Source organism: Stereum hirsutum, assembly GCF_000264905.1.
Source record: "Stereum hirsutum FP-91666 SS1 unplaced genomic scaffold STEHIscaffold_14, whole genome shotgun sequence".
NCBI lineage: Eukaryota > Fungi > Basidiomycota > Agaricomycetes > Russulales > Stereaceae > Stereum > Stereum hirsutum.
Genome location: NW_006763144.1, coordinates 422,220 through 446,917, shown reverse-complemented (window position 1 = coordinate 446,917; position 24,698 = coordinate 422,220). Strand labels below are relative to the sequence as shown.

General features: G+C 52.2%; 6 protein-coding genes across 6 annotated transcripts; 4 read left to right on the top strand and 2 right to left on the bottom strand.

Annotated features, from left to right (window-relative positions):
* Nucleotides 1-692: 692 nt before the first annotated feature.
* STEHIDRAFT_124110 (uncharacterized protein) lies at nucleotides 693-5,062 on the bottom strand. The gene is made up of 4 exons (XM_007307901.1): nucleotides 4,703-5,062; nucleotides 3,959-4,560; nucleotides 3,558-3,759; nucleotides 693-3,294 (listed from the first exon to the last, which is right to left on the bottom strand). The coding sequence occupies exons 1-4, from the start codon at nucleotides 4,991-4,993 to the stop codon at nucleotides 1,942-1,944; spliced, it is 2,448 nt and encodes an 815-aa protein (XP_007307963.1). The 5' UTR covers nucleotides 4,994-5,062; the 3' UTR covers nucleotides 693-1,941.
* A 532-nt stretch (nucleotides 5,063-5,594) lies between these two features.
* STEHIDRAFT_141396 (uncharacterized protein) lies at nucleotides 5,595-6,506 on the top strand (the record flags this gene model as incomplete). The annotated part of the gene is made up of 1 exon (XM_007307900.1): nucleotides 5,595-6,506. One exon carries the CDS (start codon nucleotides 5,595-5,597, stop codon nucleotides 6,504-6,506), a length of 912 nt encoding a protein of 303 aa, XP_007307962.1.
* Nucleotides 6,507-8,351: 1,845 nt separating this feature from the next.
* STEHIDRAFT_170953 (uncharacterized protein) lies at nucleotides 8,352-10,019 on the top strand (the record flags this gene model as incomplete). The annotated part of the gene is made up of 2 exons (XM_007307899.1): nucleotides 8,352-8,441; nucleotides 8,502-10,019. The coding sequence occupies 2 exons, from the start codon at nucleotides 8,352-8,354 to the stop codon at nucleotides 9,849-9,851; spliced, it is 1,440 nt and encodes a 479-aa protein (XP_007307961.1). The 3' UTR covers nucleotides 9,852-10,019.
* Nucleotides 10,020-11,571: 1,552 nt separating this feature from the next.
* Nucleotides 11,572-13,422, top strand: STEHIDRAFT_160378 (alcohol dehydrogenase; the record flags this gene model as incomplete). The annotated part of the gene is made up of 13 exons (XM_007307898.1): nucleotides 11,572-11,616; nucleotides 11,662-11,710; nucleotides 11,788-11,951; nucleotides 12,021-12,043; nucleotides 12,098-12,180; nucleotides 12,240-12,319; nucleotides 12,387-12,410; nucleotides 12,557-12,584; nucleotides 12,638-12,815; nucleotides 12,880-12,886; nucleotides 12,948-13,013; nucleotides 13,073-13,132; nucleotides 13,189-13,422. The coding sequence occupies 13 exons, from the start codon at nucleotides 11,572-11,574 to the stop codon at nucleotides 13,420-13,422; spliced, it is 1,041 nt and encodes a 346-aa protein (XP_007307960.1).
* Nucleotides 13,423-13,940: 518 nt separating this feature from the next.
* On the top strand, nucleotides 13,941-15,189 carry STEHIDRAFT_160377 (uncharacterized protein; the record flags this gene model as incomplete). Its single annotated transcript, XM_007307897.1, has 5 exons — nucleotides 13,941-14,313; nucleotides 14,371-14,478; nucleotides 14,560-14,692; nucleotides 14,760-14,831; nucleotides 14,898-15,189. 5 exons carry the CDS (start codon nucleotides 13,941-13,943, stop codon nucleotides 15,187-15,189), a joined length of 978 nt encoding a protein of 325 aa, XP_007307959.1.
* A 6,509-nt stretch (nucleotides 15,190-21,698) lies between these two features.
* On the bottom strand, nucleotides 21,699-22,930 carry STEHIDRAFT_160376 (uncharacterized protein; the record flags this gene model as incomplete). Its single annotated transcript, XM_007307896.1, has 6 exons — nucleotides 21,699-21,914; nucleotides 21,974-22,090; nucleotides 22,166-22,271; nucleotides 22,338-22,539; nucleotides 22,609-22,705; nucleotides 22,775-22,930. The coding sequence occupies 6 exons, from the start codon at nucleotides 22,928-22,930 to the stop codon at nucleotides 21,699-21,701; spliced, it is 894 nt and encodes a 297-aa protein (XP_007307958.1).
* Nucleotides 22,931-24,698: the final 1,768 nt, after the last annotated feature.

The following is a 24,698-nucleotide window of genomic DNA, read 5'->3' as shown; positions in this document are numbered from 1 at the left end:
TTCCAACCTCTCTCTCCTCGTTCACGCTCGCCCCAGCTCGTCTTCCCCCGCCTCTGTCTCGACCTGTCTTCCGATCTGTCTCCTCCAGGACCGAAGAAATATCACACTCCACCATGGCATTTCTCCCAAACCTGTTGTTCTCCGTTCGCCCGTCACTCGTCTCTTCTCTCCCTCTCCACGTTCTCCCTCCTTCAACGAAAACACCCTATCTCCCATCACATCTCCTGACGCCGTTCTGACTGGCGCGTAGTAGCCGCTCTCGTCTCCCCTTCTGTCGACGTCGTGCTCGCAAGCTTTGTCTCTCCTCCTCTTTTGCGCTCGTTCTAGCTCGTCTTCGTCTGCTTCAACATCTCAGGGTCCAAAGGGCGAATCACACCACCCTCGCTCACGGTTCGCACCTCGCTGACTACTCACTTCTCCTCCTCTTCTGCCTCTCTCCTCTTTTTCTCCCTCTCCCCTTCCTCCGATCCAAACTACCCTCCTACACGCATACATCGATCTCATTACACCACCTTTCCTCCACGCACAGCGCCCATATTAGCGCATACCTTCACGTCCAACCCCGCTCACTCACTCACTCGCGCACTCATCTATCCATCCGTAAAAAGTTGAAAATTCTCATATCCATATCGATATCCACATTCCGACCGACTTCAAGTTGCACAAGATAAATTGCAAAGATCATACATACACGATTATACAGACTACTCCGACTTCTTTGAACTTCCACCTTCCCAAAACCCTGATACCGCGAACGCAGAGTATACCCAACAACGAACGCGACAACGGCCGCCCTACGACAAGCCGTGAATCGTACCCAGCACGCTGCATAATGCATGACGACTGCCCTACGACAGCACCAACGAAACGAAACGAAAAAAGAAGACGTGAGACGAAATCAAACGAGAACAAGCGATGAGCAAGAAATCAAACACACAAATCCATATCCACATCCATATCCGGAAGCAAGCAGCAAGAGAGAGAACAAGAAAGAGAGATAACGATATCAGCGAACGAGAGCGAGTAAGTCTGATGGTCCATGAAAGCGTCGTGCGAAGAAGGTCGAATGATCAAAAGTCGCCGCGGGGTGTACACGCGAAAAAAAAATTGTCCAAGAAAACGACGGGAGAAGAAAAGACATGAAGAAGAAATGAAATGCATAAAACATAGATGAAGAAGGTATTTGCATAGGTATAACGATTCAAAAGCTTCAAAAGAAAGCGCATATATGAAGCCTCATCAAGAAACAACTCAACCCGCCAACAACGAACCAGCACCAAAAAATTCCCAAACAAAGCGAACAATGCGCCTCGCCAATCTAAATCTAAATCCGTCCCTACCTCGTGCTGCGTGCAAAATCTCGAATCTCGGATACGGCGAATCAAATCCCATATGCATGTACTTAACCGGTCGAAGGAGGATTGATCCCGAGCGAGCGCCTGCATGGAAGCCTTCGAACAAAGAGGCGGCAGTTGACGAATGATCGGTGTGTGTGTGTGTGTGTGTGTGGGCGAGCGCAAAGTACGATTTTCGTGTTGGAGGACAATGGTCCAGGACTTTGCTCCTATTCCCGTCGCACGTCGTCTGTCGCCTGTCGTCGCACCATCGCGGGATGGAGGCAACCTGACTGGGCCTTGCAAAGTCGCCACGACTGTGTCTGACCGACCGCGCCTACGCATGCACACATCCCCCCACCTCCCCACTCTCGACGTCCATCCATCAACCCACCCGTCCATCCATCCAGCTCCTTTCCTCTTCGTCCCCGTCCCACCACTACTCCATCGCCCGCCTCGCTCCTTCCTCCCATCCCACCACCCATACCCACATCCAGCCACGCACGACCCACCCACCCATCCAATTCCAGATCCAAATGATACCCAAACCCAAACCCAAAACCACACCCAAATCCAAATCCAAACCTCATCCCCACCCCACCCCTCTCTACACATAATCCAAAACCCAAACCCTACCCCCCCGTCCCGCAAGGACCACCCTCCCCACCTCATCCTCCAAATCCGCACACCCAAACCTATACTTCTTACTCCCCACCTCTCCCATCCCCACCCGCATCGTGAAGACAGGATTGGACCGTCGGAGCACGAGCTCGTTTTCCCAGTGGCCCGGGGTGGAGTCGAGTGAGGAGGGGCTGCGGTCGAAGGATGTGTTAGCAGAAGAGGAGGCGGCGGTGGTGGAGGCGGAGTTAGTGGAGGTGTTGGAGGTGGAGGTGTTGGGGTTGAAAGGGAATGAAGAGCAAGACGAAGAACAAGGTACGTCGTCGACCTCACACCCCGAATCCGAATCCAAATCCTCTTTGTTCTTGCCTCTCTTCTCTCCGCCCCGTCCATGTCCGTGACCTCCGCAGAGAACATCCCTCAAAGCATCCGGCCTCACATAACTCGACCACGTCTCGAACCCGACAAGACATCTCGCGGGGTACGTCTCCGTCCTATGTCTTTCGCATCCGCCTGTGTTCGCGTGTGCACATGAGTTTGAGTTGAAGGAAGTCGAAGCGGTGACGTGGGGGTTGTTGCTCGAGGTCGGAGCAGATGCACAGGAGGTGGAAGAGGTGGATGAGGTGGATGAGGAGGAGGCAGAAGGAGAACCACAACACGCCGTCACATTCCTCGTCTCGAACCAAAACCCCTTCCCATTCGGCGTCACAACAAAATTCGAACAACTAGGCGTAACACCAATCATCCTCGTCGGCTGCCCCACGAAATGACACGGCAGTTGTGCAGCCGGTTTCATCCCTTGCCCTTGTCCTTGTCCTTGCGGCGTTCCATCCCCCATACCGCCACCACCAGCAGAGGAGGGAGTGAAAGGATTGGAGGAAGAAGAAGACGAGGGTGGATAGTCCTCAGGCCCCGCCCGACGCGGATAAATATCGAATTTCTGCATCGTGTCGCTGTTCGCCATCCGTAACAGAACCGTAACGGGCTCGAACAACCACGGATCCCTCTCTTCCTCGCCCTCATCCTGGTCCTTCACTCCCCCTCCCCCTCCCCCTCCTCCCCACCCCTTCCCTCCCATCCTCGACCCCGACTCCTCCTCCTGAGCGTGGTATTTCGACCCCTCCTGAGCACGGTGGTACTTCGACCCCTCCGCACTCCGATGAACAACAACCACCGCCTCCTTCGCCGGTTCGTTCAGATGGAGGTACGCTCCTACCGCCCCAGGCACACGGATCTGACGTCCGTGAGCATCGAATTGCGGGATGGGGAGGAGTTGGAAGTGGGATTGACGGATTATGAGGATGTGTTGGCGGATTATCTTCGCGGTTAGGATGTCGTTGGGCTGTGGTGTGTTGGAAGTTTGGGTGGGCGTGGGTTGGATTGGCGTGGGTGGGTGGGTTCGGGGCGTTCGGGGTTGGTTGGGAAGGAGGGAGGGATGTGGCGTGGAGTGTGTGGGAAGAGGAGTGGCGTACGGGGACCGGGATGGGAACGTATGCATGGGCACGGACATGAAATGAAGGACACGAGCGAGAGGAACATAACGAGGAGCGGTAAGCGTCTATCTTACTTTACGATACAGATTGACAAGGAAAGAACGGTACTGACCACCAAACTCGGATTCTGCGCCGACAAGATAAAATACCTCCCGGGCACCCTCCAACTCCACATCGCGACGGGCTCGCCGAGGATGACCCATTCGCCCGAGAGACGGACGAGGGGGCGCAGACGGCTGAGTTGGCTGCGTTCGCTACGGAGGACGTCGAATCGGCCGTGGAACTTGTCGAGCTTCCATGCCTCGATCATGCGTCTGTTCGTCGAGGGATGTGACACACCACACCAGGATATTCATATCGCAGAGACGACAGACAGACACACGCACGGCCACGCCCAAAACACGCACAAGTGAGAATGATCGTCAGCGTTCTCGTTTCGCAAGGGTGGTGGCTTTGGCTTGTTCGTTTGACATAACAATAGGACAAAGGGAAGGATGGGAAGGACGGACTCACGTATTAGGATCTCCATGGGAGAACACGACCGCCAACGTCGCGTCGCTCTCCGCATCGTCATTGATCGTGACGCCCTCGATCAACCAATTATCAGGCAACGTCCTCTCCGCGAACATGAACACCTCCGTCGACGCCAGCGGGACCTCCCAACATATGATGCGGTGGCGGAATGGATTGTTCGGGTTTAAGTAGGGATTGCGGTTCGCGGGAGGTTGCGGCGCGATGACGGTGATGATGAGTTCGCCGTTACATCCTGGGGGGAAGAAGACCTGGGTGACTTGATCCATATCGAGGCTATCGAACCGTTGAGGTAGGTTATTGCCATTAGCGTTGTCGGGGGCAGAGGAGGAGGTGGTGGGGTGAAGGGGTTTGTGATGGCAATTGATGTCGAATTCGAGGGAACGACGGTGTTGCGGGCGAGAGGAGGTCCAGTTCTGGTGGAAGCGGGCTATTCGGAGCACGCGGATTTCGAGCTGTTCGGGCGAGAGGGAGTTGAGGTCGGAGGAGGTGAGGCCGGGGATGCCTTGTTCGACGACGTGGCGCCGGTGTGCGTCGAGCCACACCCATTTCTCTTTCGAGACGGCCTCGAAGCGCTTGTTCGTCTGTCACAATCACACGAACAGCGAACAGAGCATAGCAACAAGAACAGAACAAACCATGTAGCCAAAAGAGAAACAAAGGTCAGTCGCGGGAAATTCAAGAATGTGCCGCCGGTAAAGAAAGGGTATGGAGAGGTTCGCTCACCATGCGGAGTGCGAGAATGTCATTGACGTCGACGTTGGCGAAGATGAGTAGTAAGATGTCGTTTGGAAGGTTGGCGAGAGTAGCCCTCGTCATCGTAGACAAGTATGAGCCCGAGCTTTCATCCGAAATGGGAAGCGGGGACGTCTGAGAACCGTAGTCGATCCGGCGATACTTGGAAAGGGGCTGTTCGTCCGTGACCATGTCGGCGTCGTCGATGTCCTGATCTAGCGTCCGTTTCTGGCTTGTTGAGCCTTGAGTAGAGTCGAATTTGTTGGGTATGGGGACGAGCATGGAGGGGAACGATGTTGTGGGAGGGAGAGAGAAGCGAAGACGGCGTAACAGAGGACGGAGAGAGAGCCTGAGAGCCGCTCGGTTTAGGCAATCCCAAAGGTGAGGACGGTTTGGGTCTCAACGTCGGTCACATGACCGCCCACGCCCACGCCTGCCTTCCTCGACGCCTCGTGTTCGCTGTTCTCTGTTCAGCTCTCCCTGTGCTTTGAACAATGAACTTGCTCTGAGGTTAAGATCCCCGTGTCTTCTAGCCAACAAATTCTGAGGATTTAATTTCTCCAGGGATTCTGAGCTGGTGCTATTAATGTGCATTCTGCTTCCGGCTTCGCCAGCGGCTCCGACCATCAAGTTCAACAACTTCGGAGACTGATCGTGTCTTGCTCGCGCTCCTCTCGACTTGCACTCGGTCACAAATGTTGAATTCGTGACGCTTCATTCAGTTCTCTGGACTGTCAAGTCACACATATATAAGCCCTATATGTCCAGGTCGAATGTCCCCAGGTCTTCCTGCCCGCCTTCATTCTACCATCTCCTCAAGACCAACTCGCCCGCCGAGTCCACAGCCTAGCCCCTACTCTCCCTCCCCCTCCGTTGACGAACCATGCGTTTCAACTATATAACTATCCCCGCCGCCCTCTTCGTCCTGAACTGGGGCGCCACCGCCCTCGCCGCCCCCGTCGTCGACTTCACCGCTGTCCCGCAAAACAACACCAATAACCAACCCGCCAAACGTGCACCGCTCCCGCCCACTCGTTTCCCCGGAAGCGCAGAAGAAGACTTCAAGAAATTCCGCCGCGCGTTCGATTCTAGTCTTACCGGCGCCATGCAGCCCGATTCCGCCGACAACAGCGACGATCACTCCACCTACGACTATGAGGAGCGATCGAGGATCGTTCCTCCCTCTATGCCTTTCATCGGCTCGGACTCTACGATCCCCGTTCGTAGGAGCAAGGTCCTCCCTCCTGCTGCTCCGTTCGTTGGTTCGGACCCCACGGTTCCTGTTCGTAAGAACAAGATCCCGCCCTCCGCCCCCTTCGTCGGTTCAGACCCTACCATCCCCGGCCGTCGTCGCCAATCCGACAACACTCCTCCCGCTCCCTCTCTCCCCGTTCCTAATGCCCTCGCCACCCCTCAATCCCAAGGTGAAGGCCACCAAGGCATGAACATGCAACCTCCCGCCCCCGCCGCTGATGCCGTTCGTCGCTTCTTCCCCTCTGCCCCATCTTCCCCGTCGATGTCCACACCCGACTCTGTCAGACGCGCTCAGCCCTCGCCTGCACCTACGACCCCCGTCGGTCCCAGCCCCGAGGCTGACGTCCCCGAGGATCTTAAGAGTAAGGATGGCAAGCAGATGAAGATGAAGAGGTTCATCAAGAATGCGGATTATCAGAACCAGAATGGGGGGTCGACGCCGCCTGCGGCGAGTGAGGCGCAGTCTGAGCCTCAGCCTCAGCCCCAGGGTCAGCCTCAGCCCCAGGGTCAGTCTCAGCCAGAGGGAGGTGCGAAGGCTTAGAGGAGGGGAAGTGGCGGGAAAGGCTGTGGGATGGTTCGTTAGGGGGGTTTGGGGTGCGTTGATAGGAGGAGCGATGTTTGGGTCGAGTTGAGTGGGGAGGTCTGGTTCGGTTCGGGATTATCATGATCGCTCGCGGCTGTCCGTATCTGTCTTTGTGCGATTATTTCGTATAGCGAGAATCAAGTGTTGCGTTGTGTGGCGTATTGTTGTGTTATGTGGCGTACCGACGTGGACCTTGGTTGGCGTGTTTTTTGAGCTGGTAATGAACCCTCTCGTACATGATGGATGATTGTGCGCTTCGACTCGGAAAGTGGTTTAACTAAGATCGCACACAATACAATGGCGCCCAGTTTCCCCTGGGCGAGAACCGAGGATCGGTTATGTGGCGGACTTCACGATGAGATGAAATATGGTCCATCAGGGGTGTAAATCACGGGCAGTACTGTGATAGTCCCCTGAACTGCGCAGTAACGCATCGACGGCACGGCGGGATGTGTTCCAGGGCCACAAAGTCGGCAGTGCAGAATATTGGCGGAGAGACGACGACGAGTAGGACACTGATAGTAATATGCGCCACCAAACGCGTGGATGGAGGATGATAGACTCGTTAGGAACAAAGAAATATTCCCGAGCGGTCAGATGGGGGGTCCGGTGGTTCGAACTGCGTGGTCCCGAGCAAGCAAAGCAAATCCGAGTCGTGACCCAGCTCATCTCTCAGAGGCATCACGGAGAAGCAGTTCACGGGCCACGTAAGTCAAGCCGAGGGGAGGCACTGCTACTAGTGGACTGTGCGAAATTGCCTACTTCAGTTCCAGTACGATGTCGGTGCATCTGAATGCGGCGAACAAGCAACAAGCGAGCTTGAAGCGAGCATAAATGCACAGGTTGAAAAAATTTCATTACTTGGGGAGCCGAGACGCTTTGTTAGGTTTCTGTTAGGTTTCAGTCAAGATGCAGAGAGGTTGATGGTTGACTGTGGAGAACGAGGATGAATCGATGAGGATGGAGGTTGAACTCGAGAGAACTCGTGGGCCACATTCGTGGCACAAACGGTTCGGTTGCAGACCGGCCCGGAAAAAGGCCGGTCGTCGAACCGTACCGCCAGCTCTGTGGCGCCGTTCGACTTGCATTCGAACCACCACCACCACCACCACCACCACCACCACCACCACCACCACTGGCACGTCTCTCGGCTTTGCACGGCTCACCTTGTCTGGTTGAATAAGGAAACTCTGTGCGTGAGGGCTAGCTGGGAGCCTAGGACCCAACCACTTTTGGCAACTTTTTGGACCTCAGCTTGATGCACTGGCATGGGAACGCCTCTCGTCCTAAGTTGAAAGTTCCCTTTCTTGGGGGATCCTAGGGCCGCCACACACCTCCGCGTACTCCCCATACCACAGCTTCGCCGCCTCCAGCCTCGAGGCGAAATTGCTACCCACGGCCGTATTTCCTTTTTAACGAAGACTTCCCGCTTTAGGCCTCCTCCTACACCAGCGCCCGCTTCGCTCTGACCCATCGCTTTTGGTAACTTCGAAAATACGAGGTGCTCTGGTACGGCATTGGTGCTAGATGTACTTCGGCCATGAGTCTCTTTCGATGGGCTTGGGATTTTGGCTATGATGCCCGGGTGGCTGCGGGAGCATAAATGGAGTGTCTTTATGGGCGGTTCAAGTCATAATCTGCACCCCCTCCTCCTCTTCGTACTCGATTCCCAACTTGGGGTACGCAAGCTGATAGCCTCTGATATTGCACTCGATACTCGTCATCTGATTCTCTTTCTGCGTCGACTCCAAGACAATCACTTGACCCTACCTCTTCTCCCTAAACTTGTAAGTACACCTCATCATGACTGAATTCGTGGCCTCCGCCGCGCAAATCACTGAGTGGATGGCCTGGTACGCCATCCACCTCGTCACCATCACACACCTTAACGCAGTAAGCCACATTACCGCTCTTTTTGTGCCGCGAACTCTATTTGATATGTAGCTTTTACAGGTCTACGAGAACTGCCTCAAAAAGTACCAGAACCACGAAAAATATTCCCCAGACAAACAACCACCTCGAAACCCCAACTCCTTCATGGTCTTTCTCGCTGCTTTGGCACGGTTAGGCGCTAAAGCGCCGAGCGAAGAAGGCTGGGGGAGGATTGCCGGAACGATCTGGCGCCACCTTTCAGCTGCAGAGAGACGACCCATAGAAGAAATGGCCCAGAAGATCAAGGAGACACATATCGACTTTTTCCCTCTCTATGTCTTTCGGCCACAGAGGAAACTTCACACGCGTCCGGAAGTTGACGAGGCAGATGGCGGGAGAGGCTCTGCTGGACCACAGAGACGGGTGAAAACGTCTCACGACAGAAGGGAAAAGGCGCCATATTCAAGCCCAACGCCAGGAAAAACGGTCGAAATCGGGGAATGTCAACTTTCGTCCTATATCCCCGACGATTGCACGCGGCAGGATTATTCGCACCAACCCAATCCCGTCACTTCCCATCCTCCCACTTCCGCCCCTGGCGGATCACACTTTCAGGGCTCGTACGACGACGCGGCGTCATCATCAGCCTTCCCATCCTCAGCAGCACCCGCGCCCGTCATTGCTTCCACCTCGGCCACCCATACCTCGTTCCCGCATACCACCACTTCACCACGCCCCGCTGTCACTGTCGCCGTCGCACCAGCTTCCCCGACTCCCCCTTTGTATGCCACCCCAGGCGCTCGCGTGGCGCACGAAGGCGGTTCGTCCGCCCGTGAACCATTCTCGCGCACCTACTATCGCGCCGCCTCTGCCCCCGCCTCCCTTCCCACTATCTCGTACATCGCGCCACCGCTCGCCCCACAGGCTGATAGCCCACATCATGATGTACGCGGGGGTGGTCGGAGTTATTCCCCGTATGCGTCACCGTCGGCGAGCTGGGACAATGCTCCGATTGCCCAGCAGCCTAACTCGTCACCACCCAACGTCCCATTCTCTCTGCCTCCTTTTTCGACGTTCCCTCCCCCCTCTCCGCTCCCAAGCACATCGTCGCACCCACCAGCGACTTCGCAATCCGACGCTCGTGTCTCCCAACGGAACCTTGATCCAGGCCGAGTCTTCGGCCCGTACATCAACGAAGACGCATTTGCGACCTCTGCTTACGACCACGGGGACGCACCTATGTACCATCACCACCCTGGGTACTCCCCAGTAGCTCCCCAAGCGGACACTTGGCCCATTCCAACTGCTGAAACGTCTCAGGGATCCATTTTTGATCCATTCTCGTGGATGATGAGCCCAAGCCAAGGTGCTGCGGGTTGGTCGCAGGAGGTGTACGATTCGTTTACGGGTGTTTTTCCTTGGAGAAGGTGAGGAAGGCGGATTGGGGAGGTCGCGAAAAAGGTTCGTCGTGTTATACGTCTGTTCTATCTCGTCTCGTCAATTGTTTCTCGCTCGGACAATCGTTCTCAGTGTCGTTGTCTCCTCGTTTCTATCGGTCGTCTGTCTTGCTCGTCATGTTGCCTCGTTTATTGTTTTCCCTCGCCCTGATGTCTCACGCATCATCGCTGTCTCGTTGCCGTCCTTGCTCATTTTTATGTCCTCACTTATTGTCTTTGTATTCCTCATTCTTCGTGTCTATTCTCTATCTCATCCTACTTGCTCTCGCAATTTCCACCCAGCTCTATCTCCCTTTTCTCTTTCTTTTTGTATCATGTATTGTTTGTCGCTCACACTCATGTATTTTGTCGTTCGCATTCATGTATCATCTGCTCCTGTATCATTCTATTTTCTGCTCCATCATCGTCGTGTCGTCGCGCTGTCTGCTTGTACTTGTATTACCTACTGCTGTCTTGTGGTGCAATCCAATTTCTCCTCAGGCTCGCGCTCTTTGCGCTTCGTCGAATCATTTCTCGTCTGTTCCTTGCGCAAGGAAACTACTATTTAGGGGTTCCCGTCAAACTCCCATATTTCTTTACCGCGGTCGTTCCAGCTTTCGTGATGTGGCGCATCATATCCGTAACACCTTCATGTTCTGGTTGAATTACGTGAAGGCTGTATCATGGTGTGCTACAGCTAGTATAGGTGCTAAGGTCGAAGCTTACCCAATGTGGCCAGTTCCATGTAGGATTGTGGCGACACGGAGGATACCGGCCTGGGGCCGCTTTGAATGAGCCACGTACTGTACACGATTTTCTCTTCTTGCTTTGTGCTTCGACCAGCTTTGGTCTCAATTCGTTTGGTCCCTTGTATATTCCATCAAAAGCATACTCCACTCCCAAGAAGTTTTTGGCTCACATTCGTACAATCCTCGTCAAGTCTCGTTGCGAATGATGCACAAGTCAAACCTGTTCCCATCTACGTCACATTCTCCTTCGACCCACAACGCACGGCCGCCGTAGTCCTCGTTGACGGTTTAAGCAGTACCTTGATCTAGCCGAAGACGTATACCCTGATGAGAATACATTTTGGCCGTTTAGTTGTGGTCGCAGCGAAGACTAGGAGGAATTATCTTGGAGAGTACGTTGCACATCTGTTGGGAGCAGTCATAAGCACGGAAGTCAGATTCTCTGACGGGGTTCAGGAGCATACGCAATCCTTGAGTTGAATGAGATCCTCCAGCCATTCCCCTCCTCTGCCTTGAGGCTGTATCAGCGTAAATGACTTCCGCAGAGGCTGTCATCGGAGGAGCTGCTCCGTTCAGAATGGTGGATGGTAGAAACTCTATTGGCGACCCACAGAGACATCCACATTGTTCCCTCTGTGGGTCAGAAAGAGCTATTCATATGTTTCTGTATCCACGAAGGTCCCACCAGGATGTATCGCCTCAGTGAGCGATGAGGAGGATGCATCAAATTCGGTGTGGAGCTCCATCATCCTTCGTTGATGCCTACAATGTCTCGCCCCGTATCGCACTCGACACAACCTATCTTTACACTTGGGCGCTGACCAGGGTATTGCAGGGTCAGCGCTACCTGTTGTGTCGGCTAGCGATCGTTTCTTCCTTTGTCCAGGCTAATGACTACCATACCGTTGAGTGATCTATGCTTATCAGTGGATCGTTGTATCCACTCACCCCCGCGCTCGCGACACAATGAACATTCTCGGTTTGCCTCAAGTCGAGCGCAATTTTCTGAAGGTATATATCTTGAGGAACAGTACGTATTTCTCATCAGTTTTACAGATGGCGCCAATCGTGAACGCCCGTCTTTTGTTTAACGAACACCCTTTCGGTGCGACATGCTTTTTACTCCTTCTGCCTACATACCATTAACGTGTAGCGTGCATTTCTCTTTCCGTTGGCGTCCAGGTGACCCCGTCCCAGGGCAAACAACCGTCTATGATACGACCCAGACGATCGACCTAGAAAGTGTGGTTCTCGATGGCGGCGTTCTTGTGAAGACGCTAGTGCTTTCCATCGACGTCCTCATCAGAGGTAGGATGGGTGGATCTGGGGCAAAGGTACCCTCCACCGTAAGTATCCAAGTTATGCATCTCGAGGTCGTAGTCTTAAACTTACGTTCTGCATGCGTGCTTCCACAGTACGCGTTCTCCATCGGAAACCCGTAGGTCTATTCTACATGGTCTTGAGAGTCGTTTTACCCACAATCAGACCACAGTGTTTCGAACTATGGAATCGGCGTTGTCCTCAGAAGCGAAACCACTGCTTTCCAGAAGGGAGACCATGTTTATGGAATGCTTTGTGAGTACATCGTACTTGTGACCGACTATTCCGTGACTTACATTGCCCCTTCGTATCAGCTTTTGAGGAGTACGCTGTTTATGGACAGACTAATGGGCTCAGAAATCTAGAGAACGCTGGCCTGCCGTGGAGTCTATATGTCGGTACCTTGGGGATGCCAGGCAAGTGTTCATGTTCTGATGGCCCCTCTTACTCCAACGTAACAGTCGCAATCGTCGCAGGTCAGACGGGTAGGTTGAACCGGCTGTGACCAATCTCAAGCTCACTAACCATCCATATTTAGCATACTGTGGCTGGAGAAAGTTTTCTGCTGCGAAGAAGGCGAGTCACACTAATGAATGAGTGCTCGCCGTTAACTGACAATCGCTGTATCCAGGGCGAAACAGTCTTCGTCACCACTGCAGGTAGGGATATATGCCATACACCCTTGTTGCTCGACGCTCACTCTGATTCTCAGGTGGTCCTGTTGGTAGCCTTGTTGTTCAATTGGCCAAACGTGATGGGTTGAAAGTGATCGCATCCGCCGGTAGCGACGAGAAATGCGACTTCGTTCGCAGCCTTGGCGCAGACATTGTCTTCAACTACAAGAAAGAAAGCACTCAGAGCATACTTGGGCTCGAGGGTCCAATTGATATGTATGTAGCCCGCACACACTCACTATACAAGTCTCGAACCGCTCTGACCAATCGTGTTGAACAGATATTGGGTCTGCGACTCTTCTTTGATCCTTTATCCAGCTGACTCGATATTTTCTATTTGGGGTGCAGGACAATGTTGGTGGTGAAGTACTCGACCTCGCATTACAATACGCCAACACTCACGGTAGATTCATCGTGAGTCGCTAAAACTTTCGAATGCATGCCTGTGTCTGACAATTAATGTGGCGTACTAGCAATGTGGCGTTATCTCGATGTACAATGGCCCATCATACCCTGGTATCAAGGTTCTGTCTGTTTGTTTCTTATGAGTGACCCCGTCTGCAGGCGTATTCCTAACGGTTACATACAGAACTACGCGGACATAATCAGCAAGCAACTCACCATGCACGGCTTCATTGTTTCCGCCCTTGCTCCCGCGTACACTGTCGAGTTCTACCGCGTCATGATACCGCTCATCAAGGAAGGATTGATCCAGTACAGAGAAGATGTGAGCGAAGGGTTGGAGACCGCAGAGCAGGGTCTTTTGGATGTCTTGAAAGGCAGGAATATTGCGAAGAGGGTGATTATAGTGGCAGACGATTGAGAGGCAGCTGTGAAGTAGAATATACAGAGGTTCGAGGCCCGTATATGGCTTACGGTGCGTCGTTCTGTGTGGTGTCCTGTTCCTCAGGTTACGAACGGGAATACACGTAGCGATAATGGTTGAGTATATTCTGCCATCACTGGGCAGTACGGACTTACGCGATAGCATGAGCACAATCCCGACTTCGGCGCCCTAAGCTGGTGCACTGGTAGTTCAGCGTTCCGGTAAATTGAGCACATGATGCCTGTGTTTTTTTGCACGAAGCACGGTCCATCGGTCAGGTATGTGGAATTTAATTTCATCAGCTCTACTTAGGGACGCCTCTTTGTGACACTTACGTCATTGCTTTGCCCTACAGTCCTCGTGGGAACGTGTCACCGTGGGAACAACAACACGTTCAACAATGAGCTCCTTAAATTCCATCGCTTGTTGCCTTTTCGTGCTCACTCATCTTATCACGAACGCCCACAGTCGCTCACATCTGATACAAACCACGATCTCCCCTCTTGTCGATCACGATGCAGTCGGCTCGCAAAGATCTCATAATCGACCATCTCATATGGCGCCTGGTGTCATCCGCCATACAGCTCATTCCGTTTGTGTGGACAGTTGGCATAATTGGTGCATGTGTCGTGACAGCAATCCGGCTCTCCGAACACAGTCCCGCCCTAGCAGTGTTGTCCATTCCGTTCGCCACCGCAATTGCAGGCCTGGTCCCGGGTTACCTCAATGGCCGTTTCGCTGATTCTCTCTGCAGAGACCTTACCGAGCAGATGCGCTGTGTCATGCAGCGTCGAGCTGAACATTTGCATGCCCGTCAAATGCGCCCGACGCCTATGGAACCCATTCACGAAGCATTGGAGGCCACACCCAACAAAGCAAAGCCTTGCGGTACGTGCCACCCTTATGTCCCCATTCCGAGTGCTATTCTAATTGAAGTATGAATAGACTCAAAGGAGTTTGTGAGCAAGAAACATGCTTTCAGTGATGCGAGAAGCACATCATATGTTCCAGGAGGGTCAAAGTGTCGCTGTTACCACTGCACCAACAAATCCAGTACGTTGTCGATCCGTCGTTGTCGATCTGTTGTTGTTGATGAACGTCTGTGGGCTTATGGTGTGATTTATTTCTATGAAGGTCCGACCAAATGCTTCTACCTGAACAATAGCCAGCCCAGAAAGTCGAACGATAGCGAACCCAGAAAGCGGAACGATAACAAACCCAGAAAGCGGAACGATAGCGAACCCAGAAAGCAGATAATAACCGTCGGGTAAGCGTCATTGATCCTCACGGGCATTTCTGCGGAAAGATTGGCTAACATGCTACAACGAGAGCAGCTGTTTCAACGATGGGAGATATCCCAATATGTCTAATGACAGATTCTTGTCGTTCATTGAGCTCAATAACCTGTAAGCTATTATTTTGTGCATTACTGTGGCTAGCGTCATCTCATGTTTTTCTTCTTACCATCGTAGCCCACCGCCCCCGAAAAAGTCTAGCAACGGCCGTCGCCAAACTGGATACTCTCAGCCCATAGCTGCTCATGCCGACCTCCAACCCCGTGTTCCCCAATCAGTCCAGCCAGTCCAATCCCGCACCACACCCATTCGCCTTTCGAGCTCTCCCCGACAGATGGTCATGCGCCCAACTGAGATTTCTATAAAGGCCAGGAAGATGGAGGCAAAGATTCGGGCTGCGGAGTTGGCGCTATGCAGGAATGACACCCCGATGGACGTTGATGTCGACATTTTGACTTGGGAGTACTGATGGAGAGCATGGTTTTGAGCTCTGGTGCAGCGGGATCAATGAAGATCGGTTCTGGGAGGCGTCTTGCGAGTTTGAGGTACGTCGAACACCCTGCATTGGGAGGAGAGAACATGTGTCAGCGCGTGTAGGTTGTTCCTCACGAGACCACGCTGCCCGGCAAGCCTCCCTTCTCTACCGCACTTTCATCATCTATAGTGATCGGTGATAGATGTGAGTATGCTGGGGTGTTCGATGTCCTCATAGGCGCGACGAGCCCGAAATGTCTATCAGCGGCAGCTAGCTTTCAAGCAAATGCTAGTTGACCAGCAGATGACTTTGGGCGCGTCGGCGACGCTCTAACCCAGAGCTTCCCCCATGGTCAGCCCGGCGGCGGCTGGGCGTCCGAGTGACCCGCCAGTCAGCCAGCAGAGGACTTCGGTCTTTTTACAGAGGCTCTTCGAACTGGGGATGGCACCAAGTGACTTCGGTCAACGAGGTGGAGGGGCTAGGGTTGAGGATCGAAGGTTATTGGTGCCACCAGGTGCCACCCGTGTCTGTGTCCGTAAAGTTCTCTTACATATCTCAGCTCGACTCGTTAACTTTCGCCCCCTCGTCGATTTGTATCTTCAGTTTCTATCCATGTACGTACACAGTCATCTGTGTATCAGCGACGAGGAGGTTGTTTATTTTTTATGCACTGCCATCTTTCTCTTTGTTTGCCTTTTCCCTCCTCATTTACTTGTATCTTCGGCTCCGTAATCATGCACATGCACAGATCTCTGTGTATTAGCGACGAAGAGGTTCAATTTCACATACTACTACCTTTCTTCTTCTACGAGCCTTCGATATGTAGTTACTTTTAGCATCCATTACAGTACGGAGTCTTGGCTCCCAGTACGACTCAGACTTTACCCTTTCAAACGCCTATCAAGCATCTCGAAGTACTTAGCTCTCTTTTTCCTCTCAGAACGGTATATAACTACTTTTATCAAATCATAGCCACTTCACTTTGTGTATATTCTCGGAGACGGGACGAACATATTTGCCCTGCGCTTCATCCTCGATGCCATTAGAGAAGAGTGAGGGACATGCAGAAGCCCGGTAAGATTAAACTCAGAAGTTCCCCACCTATATAATCTCGTAGAAACCTGTGAGTACTAACACGACCTTGACCTTCCTGACACTCCTCCTCATCCGTCGTCTCTACCCTCTCATACTTCCTCAACATCTCCACAAACCACTTCGGATACCTCGCCTCTAATAACACCGTCGTGCTCTTGCCTCAGAGCAGCACAGACGCCGGCGGATCCGCGATAATTAGGTGGTTGAGTCCCCTCGGATGGCAAGTAGCGACGTAGTCGGCAGCGAGAGTTGTGCTTCACCACGAATGGACGTATAGATCAAAGTTGTCTGCGATCTCGAAAAAGCACGTTGTCGAACTCGTCCATGAAAAGCTCGACGGACCGAAATTCCTTGGTTTTGTGAGGGGGTGGATAGAGTGTCCGCATCTGACTTCATAGAGGATAATGGGATGCTAAGCTTCGTGTAAAGCTCGAGGTGAGGGCCAAGGTAGGGTGCTGCTATCTCTGGGCCTCCGTGGAGGACGACAAAGGGTCTAACACTGAAGTCGAGATCTCCGACGACTTTGACCCACTGGGTTTTGTGCGTTTCGTCGTACGTGGTAAAGTCGATGTGGCCGGTCTGTTCAGACATCTAGGGAGCAAGTACATCGATCTGAAAAGGAGGCAAGGTCGAATGCGCAGGTCAGCGGTTAAAGCATCAATAATGGGAGAGGAATCTTGTAGATCAAATCGGGCAGCACGGCACACGGTGGTGTGGTCTGTATCATCCACGCAAACCGGTGAGAAGCGCCTGGTGTATGTCAACTCATCATAACAACAAATATGGCATAGGATGCTGTATATCACCACTGAAGGGGACAGTATCTTCTACCATTCAGTCATTCAAAGGTAGATGGTGGTACAGAACATATGAGAGAGCGCGACAAGACAGGGAGCAACACAGACAAAACGATTACAGTTAAATGTGACGGAAAGCAAGGGCGAAAGAAGGGAAACTCAGCGAGATATTTAGGGCCAACGCGTGATGCTCCAGGATCTTCGACAAGAACTTCGATGAACGTGCCGTGCTCTTAAGTCTGCGCCATAAGGATGATCTTGCGAACTTGATGCTACTCTGGTAAACGTAGTGAATCTCTTCCTTCCCATGTCTTCTCTGGCCAAAAGTATGAGTAGCTCTTGCTTCCTCCTCCAGTACAAGCTAGATCTGCTATTTATCAGCCATCGAGGATGGTGGAAGGAAGAAAAGGCGCTTGTAGGCGTTTGTTAGCGTAGATACCGATCGCTCCAGATTTTTCGGCAGTTCGAGGGCGCATGTAGCCTACTGCATAGTCAGCAGCGTGAAACCTTGAAGCAGGGGAGGATTGCTGGGTTAACGGTGGACTTTATCGTGGACTTACTGGTGGAGCGTTTGTGCGTTAACTCCAGGCCTGTATGAGGTTCCAAGCCTATACAAAGCTAGCCATACTACGCAATTGCAAGGTTGCAAGGTTGCCAGCGGGCACAATGTTCGACAGGACCCCTGCGTATGCTGACGCAGGTCCCATCCTGATGCGACGAATTTTGAGCGAAAAATCGCGTTTCGTCCGATCCGTAGTGCGACGAAAACGGCTTTTCGATGCTGATGTTCCATCCCGCTATGCGACGAAAATGTCTCTCGGGGACGCAAAAAATGGGGTAAAAACTTGGCAAACACGGCCAAAAACATGATTTGGGGAAATTTTTTGACGACCAGGGTTTGGGAAGGCCTTATGCGGAGCGATGTTCCATCCGACGTGCGACGGAAATGGCCAAAAATCCGATGTCCCATCCCTGATGCGACGAAAACACCCCCAAAATCGTGCGACGAAAACGACCGATTTTGGGGGTTTTCGGATGGGACCTCTGTCAGCATACGCAGGGGTCCTTGTTCGACGCGGGTGGCGTTGTGGCGGATGCCGGCACTTTCCGCGCTGGTTATTCGGTTCGCTCTTGCTGGTGGCATGCTTTCTGGCCGCCTTTTCTCTTCCTCGGTCGCTGGCTGCCCCTTGAGCACTATGAGTCTATGACCGTCGACTCTACCCACTTTGTTCAACTTTCTCCCCACCAGATTGAGACTGTGGAGACTCTCATGCCACAAGGATCCGCTCGAAATAGCGTCTAGGATCATCCACACCCTCTCGCCAAACTTGTCTACGAACCTGGCGCGTACAAAGGGCCTATATCATGGTGGCTATCAGATCTGGTGCGTCATTAACCTACCATCAAGCGGATAATACAGCTACTCTACAGGATCTGCAAGGAGATTGCCTCTCACCCTACCCAGCTGAGTCCCGGTAGTGCTCTGGCCCATTCTTTTGATCATAATCAGGTGGCTACTCGTTTGCGACGTGCTTTCTCTGTCCGCTGAGGTCAAGTTGCGTGGTTGAAATCATGTGGAAAGACACTCGTTATCGCCTTGGACCTCCGAGTGTTGGACGGAGCTCCGAAGGCTCAAGAGAGGTATGTCACACAGAGGCGAGCAAACGTGGTACGCAACAGAGGTGATAATTCTGCTCGATGGCTAGTAGTTGAATACAAGCTCTTAGCTGCAGTAGGCGGTACAAAAACAACAAGCAAGCAAGGGACGAGAAGCGGAGACGTTATTCGAAGGGTGGCCACCCATCAATTATATTTATCTTTGTTCCATGAATCTGTGACTCTGAAGACGGCCGGCGAATATACGTAGTAGCCTGGTTACGCAATCAAAGAGGGTATGGAAGGCAAGGGCCGCCCTGCGAGAAAATCGGTGTAAACACAAAGAGCGAGAATCTAATCATCTCCCAGCTAAGGTTGAAATCGACGTACCGAAGGGTTGCAACAGCCGAGCACCAGACCGAGCGAGCAGCCGCCATCAGCATTGGGCGGGACGTTGCACACTCCTTCGACAAGGCCAAGCTTCGATAACATCAATGAATAGTCAACGCAAGGGTTATTAAGATCTTAATTCTTACAGGAGAGCAGCAAACAAGTACGGTGTTTGGAGGAGTGAGACATCAAAGTTGACGTTTGTCCTGGATGCTTGTCGCAGAAGTCACCTAAAAGGAAGACAATAGTCAGTACGTCCTCGATGTGAGGATAGATCAACTAAGAAGACTGACAGAGGCCAAGGCCACCAAGACGGCACTGCAACGCGGATAAAGGAGGGAGCGAACATGTTATCGATGTCGTGCGATGGTAGAGATACAAGTAAGTTGGTCTCTGTTGTCAAAAGGCGTCGCCGACGTCCTCTTTATACTGCTGGGGTGTGCCATCTCCGGCAAAGTCCATGCAGTAAGAAGCCAGCATGGAAAACATTCCAGTGGTCCCTTCACAGTCGACCTTACGAGTAGATGTATTAGTCAAAAAGAATGCCGTGTATGGGAACGCTTATGCCATATGGACATGTTTCGAGGTCCTAGTGCGAGGTCAATGAGTGGATAGGTGGACGCCAGGAGGTCACAGTGGGATATATTGAGCCTCGTGAGTCACGACCTGAAGCGCGATCGTCTACAGTGTCATGGTCCGCAAAGTGGGAGTAAGACAAGAAACATTTCCGGCTAGCGAGCTCTGCCACAACAAGACCGTGTATGAAATTAGAAGGGAAACCGTGGTAGATTATGGATTCGAGTATACCAGAGAGGTCAACGATATCGAGGCGCCGAGATGTCCGAAGTACTCAGGCTCAAGGCTAGTGGCAAAGGAATACAGTAGATGTCAAGCACGACTGCATGGAGACTTTCTAGAACGTAGGGTCCACGGGGCACATCGTCAGCTAAGGGTCTCCGATGCATGACTTGTGTGTGGAGGTCGGAAAGATGTTGCTACCATTTCCGGCATTTGAGTTCACCAGTGGGGGTCGACGATATCAAACAAGCGTGAACTGAAAAGCGCCGAAATGTATCGAGCCCTAGTTCCAGATGCGAAGCGTAAAGGACTTGTCGCCGAATAGATTAGTGTTTTCAGTACATAGAAAGCCTGAGATATGAATACAATTCCAATGCAGGGTTTGCGGGAAAACGAGTCTGGTTGGTCAGTCGAACGTTGAACGCCACGTTCAACCAGGTCACGGTCGTGGACAAGTCATGACCCTGTGGCGCAGGCCGACCTTTTGGCGTCAGCCGAGCGAGGCCGGGCGTGTCGTCCCGCAAATGCACACTGCACAGTGCGAGTCTGCCAGCGCCATCAGCATGTATTGAGTACGGAGTGCTATGGGGTATTGGTCCTGATGGGCTCGTATTGTACCCTGAATTAATCTTCCTTCTTCCTTCCTTCCGGCAGTCCATCCTTTCAAGGAAACAGAATCTCCATCTTTCAAAGTTCCTTCCTTCCTTCCGCTAATTTCTTCCCGCATGGTCTCCCTTCACTTTTCCTGTCTTCACAGCCTGCTAATCGCCTCAGGGTCATGATCAGTCCGAACTTGAAAGCATCCCAGTTTATTCGTGTCCGAATGGTGGTGGCATATACCCTGCCTCAGTGTACCTTGCCCACAAAACTTCTCTTAGATTCGGGTGGGCCATACTCCTCTACCACTGACAAGCGTAGCCGCGACCACTAACTTACTCACGATGGCCTCTAGTAGTATTTAACCCCGATATAAGCCTAACAATTCAAACTGGGAACCCTCAATTGTCCCATGGAGTGTACAAAGGTGACTAGTTCCCTGCCTCGTCCTGAATGCATGCATGGTTGACTGAATACCTTTCTTGTCCACAATTAGTATATCTGTGAGAAATCTGAGCCCCAATATGTACGCAACTCTCAGCTTCTAGCATCATGTCGAATAGAGTCCATGAAGATTATGTTAGGAAACATTCCGAGACAAGGATTTAAAAATGATTAAAGAGGGCTGAGCGCTGCCACTTCGACGTCCCAGTGGTATCAGTTTCCTCTTTCACGTCAACACGACTGGAAGTTCGCAGACCTTGGGTAATTACGGCGACCGGGGTTTGAGCTACTTGTCACCCAACGTAGTGAGACCGCTGACCCCGGCGATCATGGACCGTCCTAACTTCTCTGATTCGGCGGGGAAAAAGTTGCAGACCTCGACTGATGTGAGGTCCGCTGAGAGGGCAAGGATCATATACTTAGGGACAGCGGTTTCCTGGAAGGAGAAATATGTGAAATGGGCGGGAGGGGTAGGGGTCATTCTGAGTGACTCAGCGAACGTCAGTTCGAGTGAAGCACATTCAATAGGTGCATATGATTAGACCGCGCTGCGAATGTGCGACACATTGCCCTATGTCATGGTTCTCTGGATATAAAGGGGCTCGTCGCACCCCCAGCATCGCGTATGATATAAGAGGACTCAGGAAACCAATGATACTCCGCGTCCGCCCTTCTCCCCAGGCAGACCACCCGGCATGTGGGATACACGCTCTGCTGCAGCGCTCTGAGCAGAGGTCTGGAAGTTGACCCCGACCTCCTCCAAGGTACTTCTGCATTCCGATCCTATCACGACGTCAAAGCGATCGTCCGCTGGCAGATCGGAAGACGAGGGCAATGCAAATTCGGGGGGCAGACAGATTGCGAGATGGTATGAGTCGCGACGTCGAATGCTGGGGCGCGAAGTGGTAGCGTAGTAAGCATCTCGCTCGGAGATAGCGTCCTTGCCTCATGAAGGGTCTTCTGCAAGCAGACAAGTACGATGATAACGGTCGGATAGATCACCTAAACGACAAGGATAATGATCTTTAGCTTCGGAAATAATTCAGGTCAGTCTTACTCACCGCCAAATCATTCGCTGAGACGTATATAGCGGAGTAAGTCACCGCAATCCATGATGCTCGGTCGTGCACGGCTGAGGAGCCAAATGCATTGAGGAAAAAGAAGCATAAATGTATAGCCTGTGAGTAGCAGAATTTATATCAGCACATCATTCGTGACACAAAACATATAACCCTCAAAGTCAAGCTTCGTACCCATATGACGCAGTAAATAGCCCCAGACTCGACGAGTAGGACAAGTATTCGTAGCGCCCTAGATCCGTGTTCGACAGATGTCCCCGCAATGAGCTTTTGGTGTGTCCTGTTCGCTCGAGTATAAGGGGCGGTTCATCCAAGGAGCTGTCGTGCATGCAAAGGAGAGACTGACCAAGCTTTGTACCCTATAATCATCGTTGGCCAAACGTTGGTCAAAAGCGTGAGGCAGTAAGCCGCATAGAGAGGTCGAAGATATGTTCCGTCCGTGAATGAATTTGCCTGTGTAGCTCCCTCGATCGTGATCCCAGCGAAGAACTGGGTCCAATAGTGCGGGTCGACAGCTGGCTTGTAAACCGCAAGTACAGATTCAGCCACTAGACAACGAATGACTTCAAAGGTCAGCGCGTGACGTAGACGAAAAGACAGGGAGGAATAGAACAAACCAAGCGTGAGGACGCTGATGGCCCAGATCCACCTCCGTGCCTTCGGGCCACAAAGAAGCCAGGCCCTCCATATGACAACGACGTCGTTCAGCATATACTGCAAAGCGGGCCCGTCAATGCTCAGATCTAAAATTCAGAACACACAAAGCTATTAGACAGAACCTACATTAATTATCGAGAGGTGAGCTTGAACCGCTACAATGCGAAGCATGACTGAGGGATAATGTACACCGGGGCTCAAAAGAAGTTGTGCTTGACATTGCGAGGCGATGATGGTGAACGCCACGGAAAGACCCCAGTGGCTCGCGGAGACAGAGAACATGGCGGTGGTGAGGCTCAGCATGAAGACGTTTCTCTTTCTTTGAAATCCTTTGCGCCTGAGACTCTTGTTAGGCTGGCGCATATGAGTGATGTAGATGGGCACGGTGTCGGCAGACTGACAACGTAAACCATATCGATAACCCGAACACCCCCATATAAAATCCTACGAAATCATGATCGTCAGCGGTCGGCGCTTCAGCAATAATTGATGATGCGCACGTACCGAATATCACGGTCTCCACAATGATCACAATCGACTGAATCCTGAAGACTTCGGATACCCGAAGTGCTGTCTCTGAAGTAATGGTAAACGACATACAGAGCTGTACGAGGCCTTAGATAGGATTCGGAGAACAATAGAAGGAAAGGCTCTAGAAGACCGCACGTTCCAACTTGACGAAGTAAAGTATCGCGAGGCGGCTTTATATCATATAATCCTACATCATTGGCACCTCTCATCGGCGAGAGAAAAAAGCATGAAAACCGTCGACCACAGCACGGGGCAATACCATGATCAGCCACCAGTACGATAAGATACTCGTCACAGCGCCGCTATGGAGATATTCCTGCGCAGGTCGCACAGAATCGGCTCAGCAAACTGCGCCATCAGATCTTCAGACACAACAGCGCATAGTGATGAACATAGGTAAATTGGCGTCCAACCTCAAAAAACTACCATTGTGAGCTATTCAAGAAGATGAAACAGAATCCTGCATATGTTAGAAAATCACCTGGTGCACAGCGTTACCGTCATAGCACAGTAAAGTCCAGAAAAAGAACATACAGAACTCCGGGCCACGACAAGACCCGCGATTCATCCTAAGAGTTCAACAGCCTTTGCCTCCGAGAAAAAATATTGCTGTGATGTTCCAGCGGTTTGCAGAATCGTAGTCGCACCTCGATTTCACGCAGAGAAGCTCTGCTCCACACGACGCCTTACCCGACACTCCCGACGGGGCTGCCACGAGTTGGGCCACATCGCTCTTGCAGGCCCTCAGTGCACAGTACTGAGCTGAATTTCGCGCTTTTTATGAATATCATTGGTACAGCGAGGCCCTGCGAGTTAGGGGCTACTCAGATAGTAGGTTTCGTTCAATGTTCTGAGGTGGAATACTACTCGGTGGTCAAATGTGGCCATGCCATTGAAGTGTGCCAAGGGTGGCGTTCGCTTCTTCAAATGGCAAGCGGTGCGTCAAGAACCGCCGGTCGCTCCATCGAGAGAAAAAGTGGGAGCGACTACGATTCTGAAAATTGCTGTCAGAGTCCATAGATAGGAGGGGAGGAAAGCGACCGCCATGGCGTGGTGCAAGCGTGGTGGCAAGCTAAACACAACAAAAGACGCCCAACCAATCAACCCAACGCCACTGGAGCGTATACGAGGGAATACCGAGGGGGGCGCCCGAAGGGCGCCCTGAAAAATCCCAACCGGGCTTTATTGCGCATGACGGACGGGACGAGGGTGGGTTTCCTACAGAGTAACGTACGTTGCGGAAAATTAAAGACCAAAGATGTAGAAGTAAGTAAGAAAACTGCACCCTAAGCCCACGCAACCACGCGGGCTGTACGAGTCGAAGTAAAGCAGAAAGAAGTTGATGCCAAGAAATTCATTCTGAGTCTGGTAAAGTAAAGTAGAGTGAAAAGAACTGAGACGGAAAGCAAGTGTGTTGTTGTGGCACATAGATATTCGAGTTTCTAGAGGATTACGAGTGAAAAAGAAGGCAGAGGGAGGGAAGGTGGGTAGCAAAAACGGAGCGAGGAGGACGCGAGCT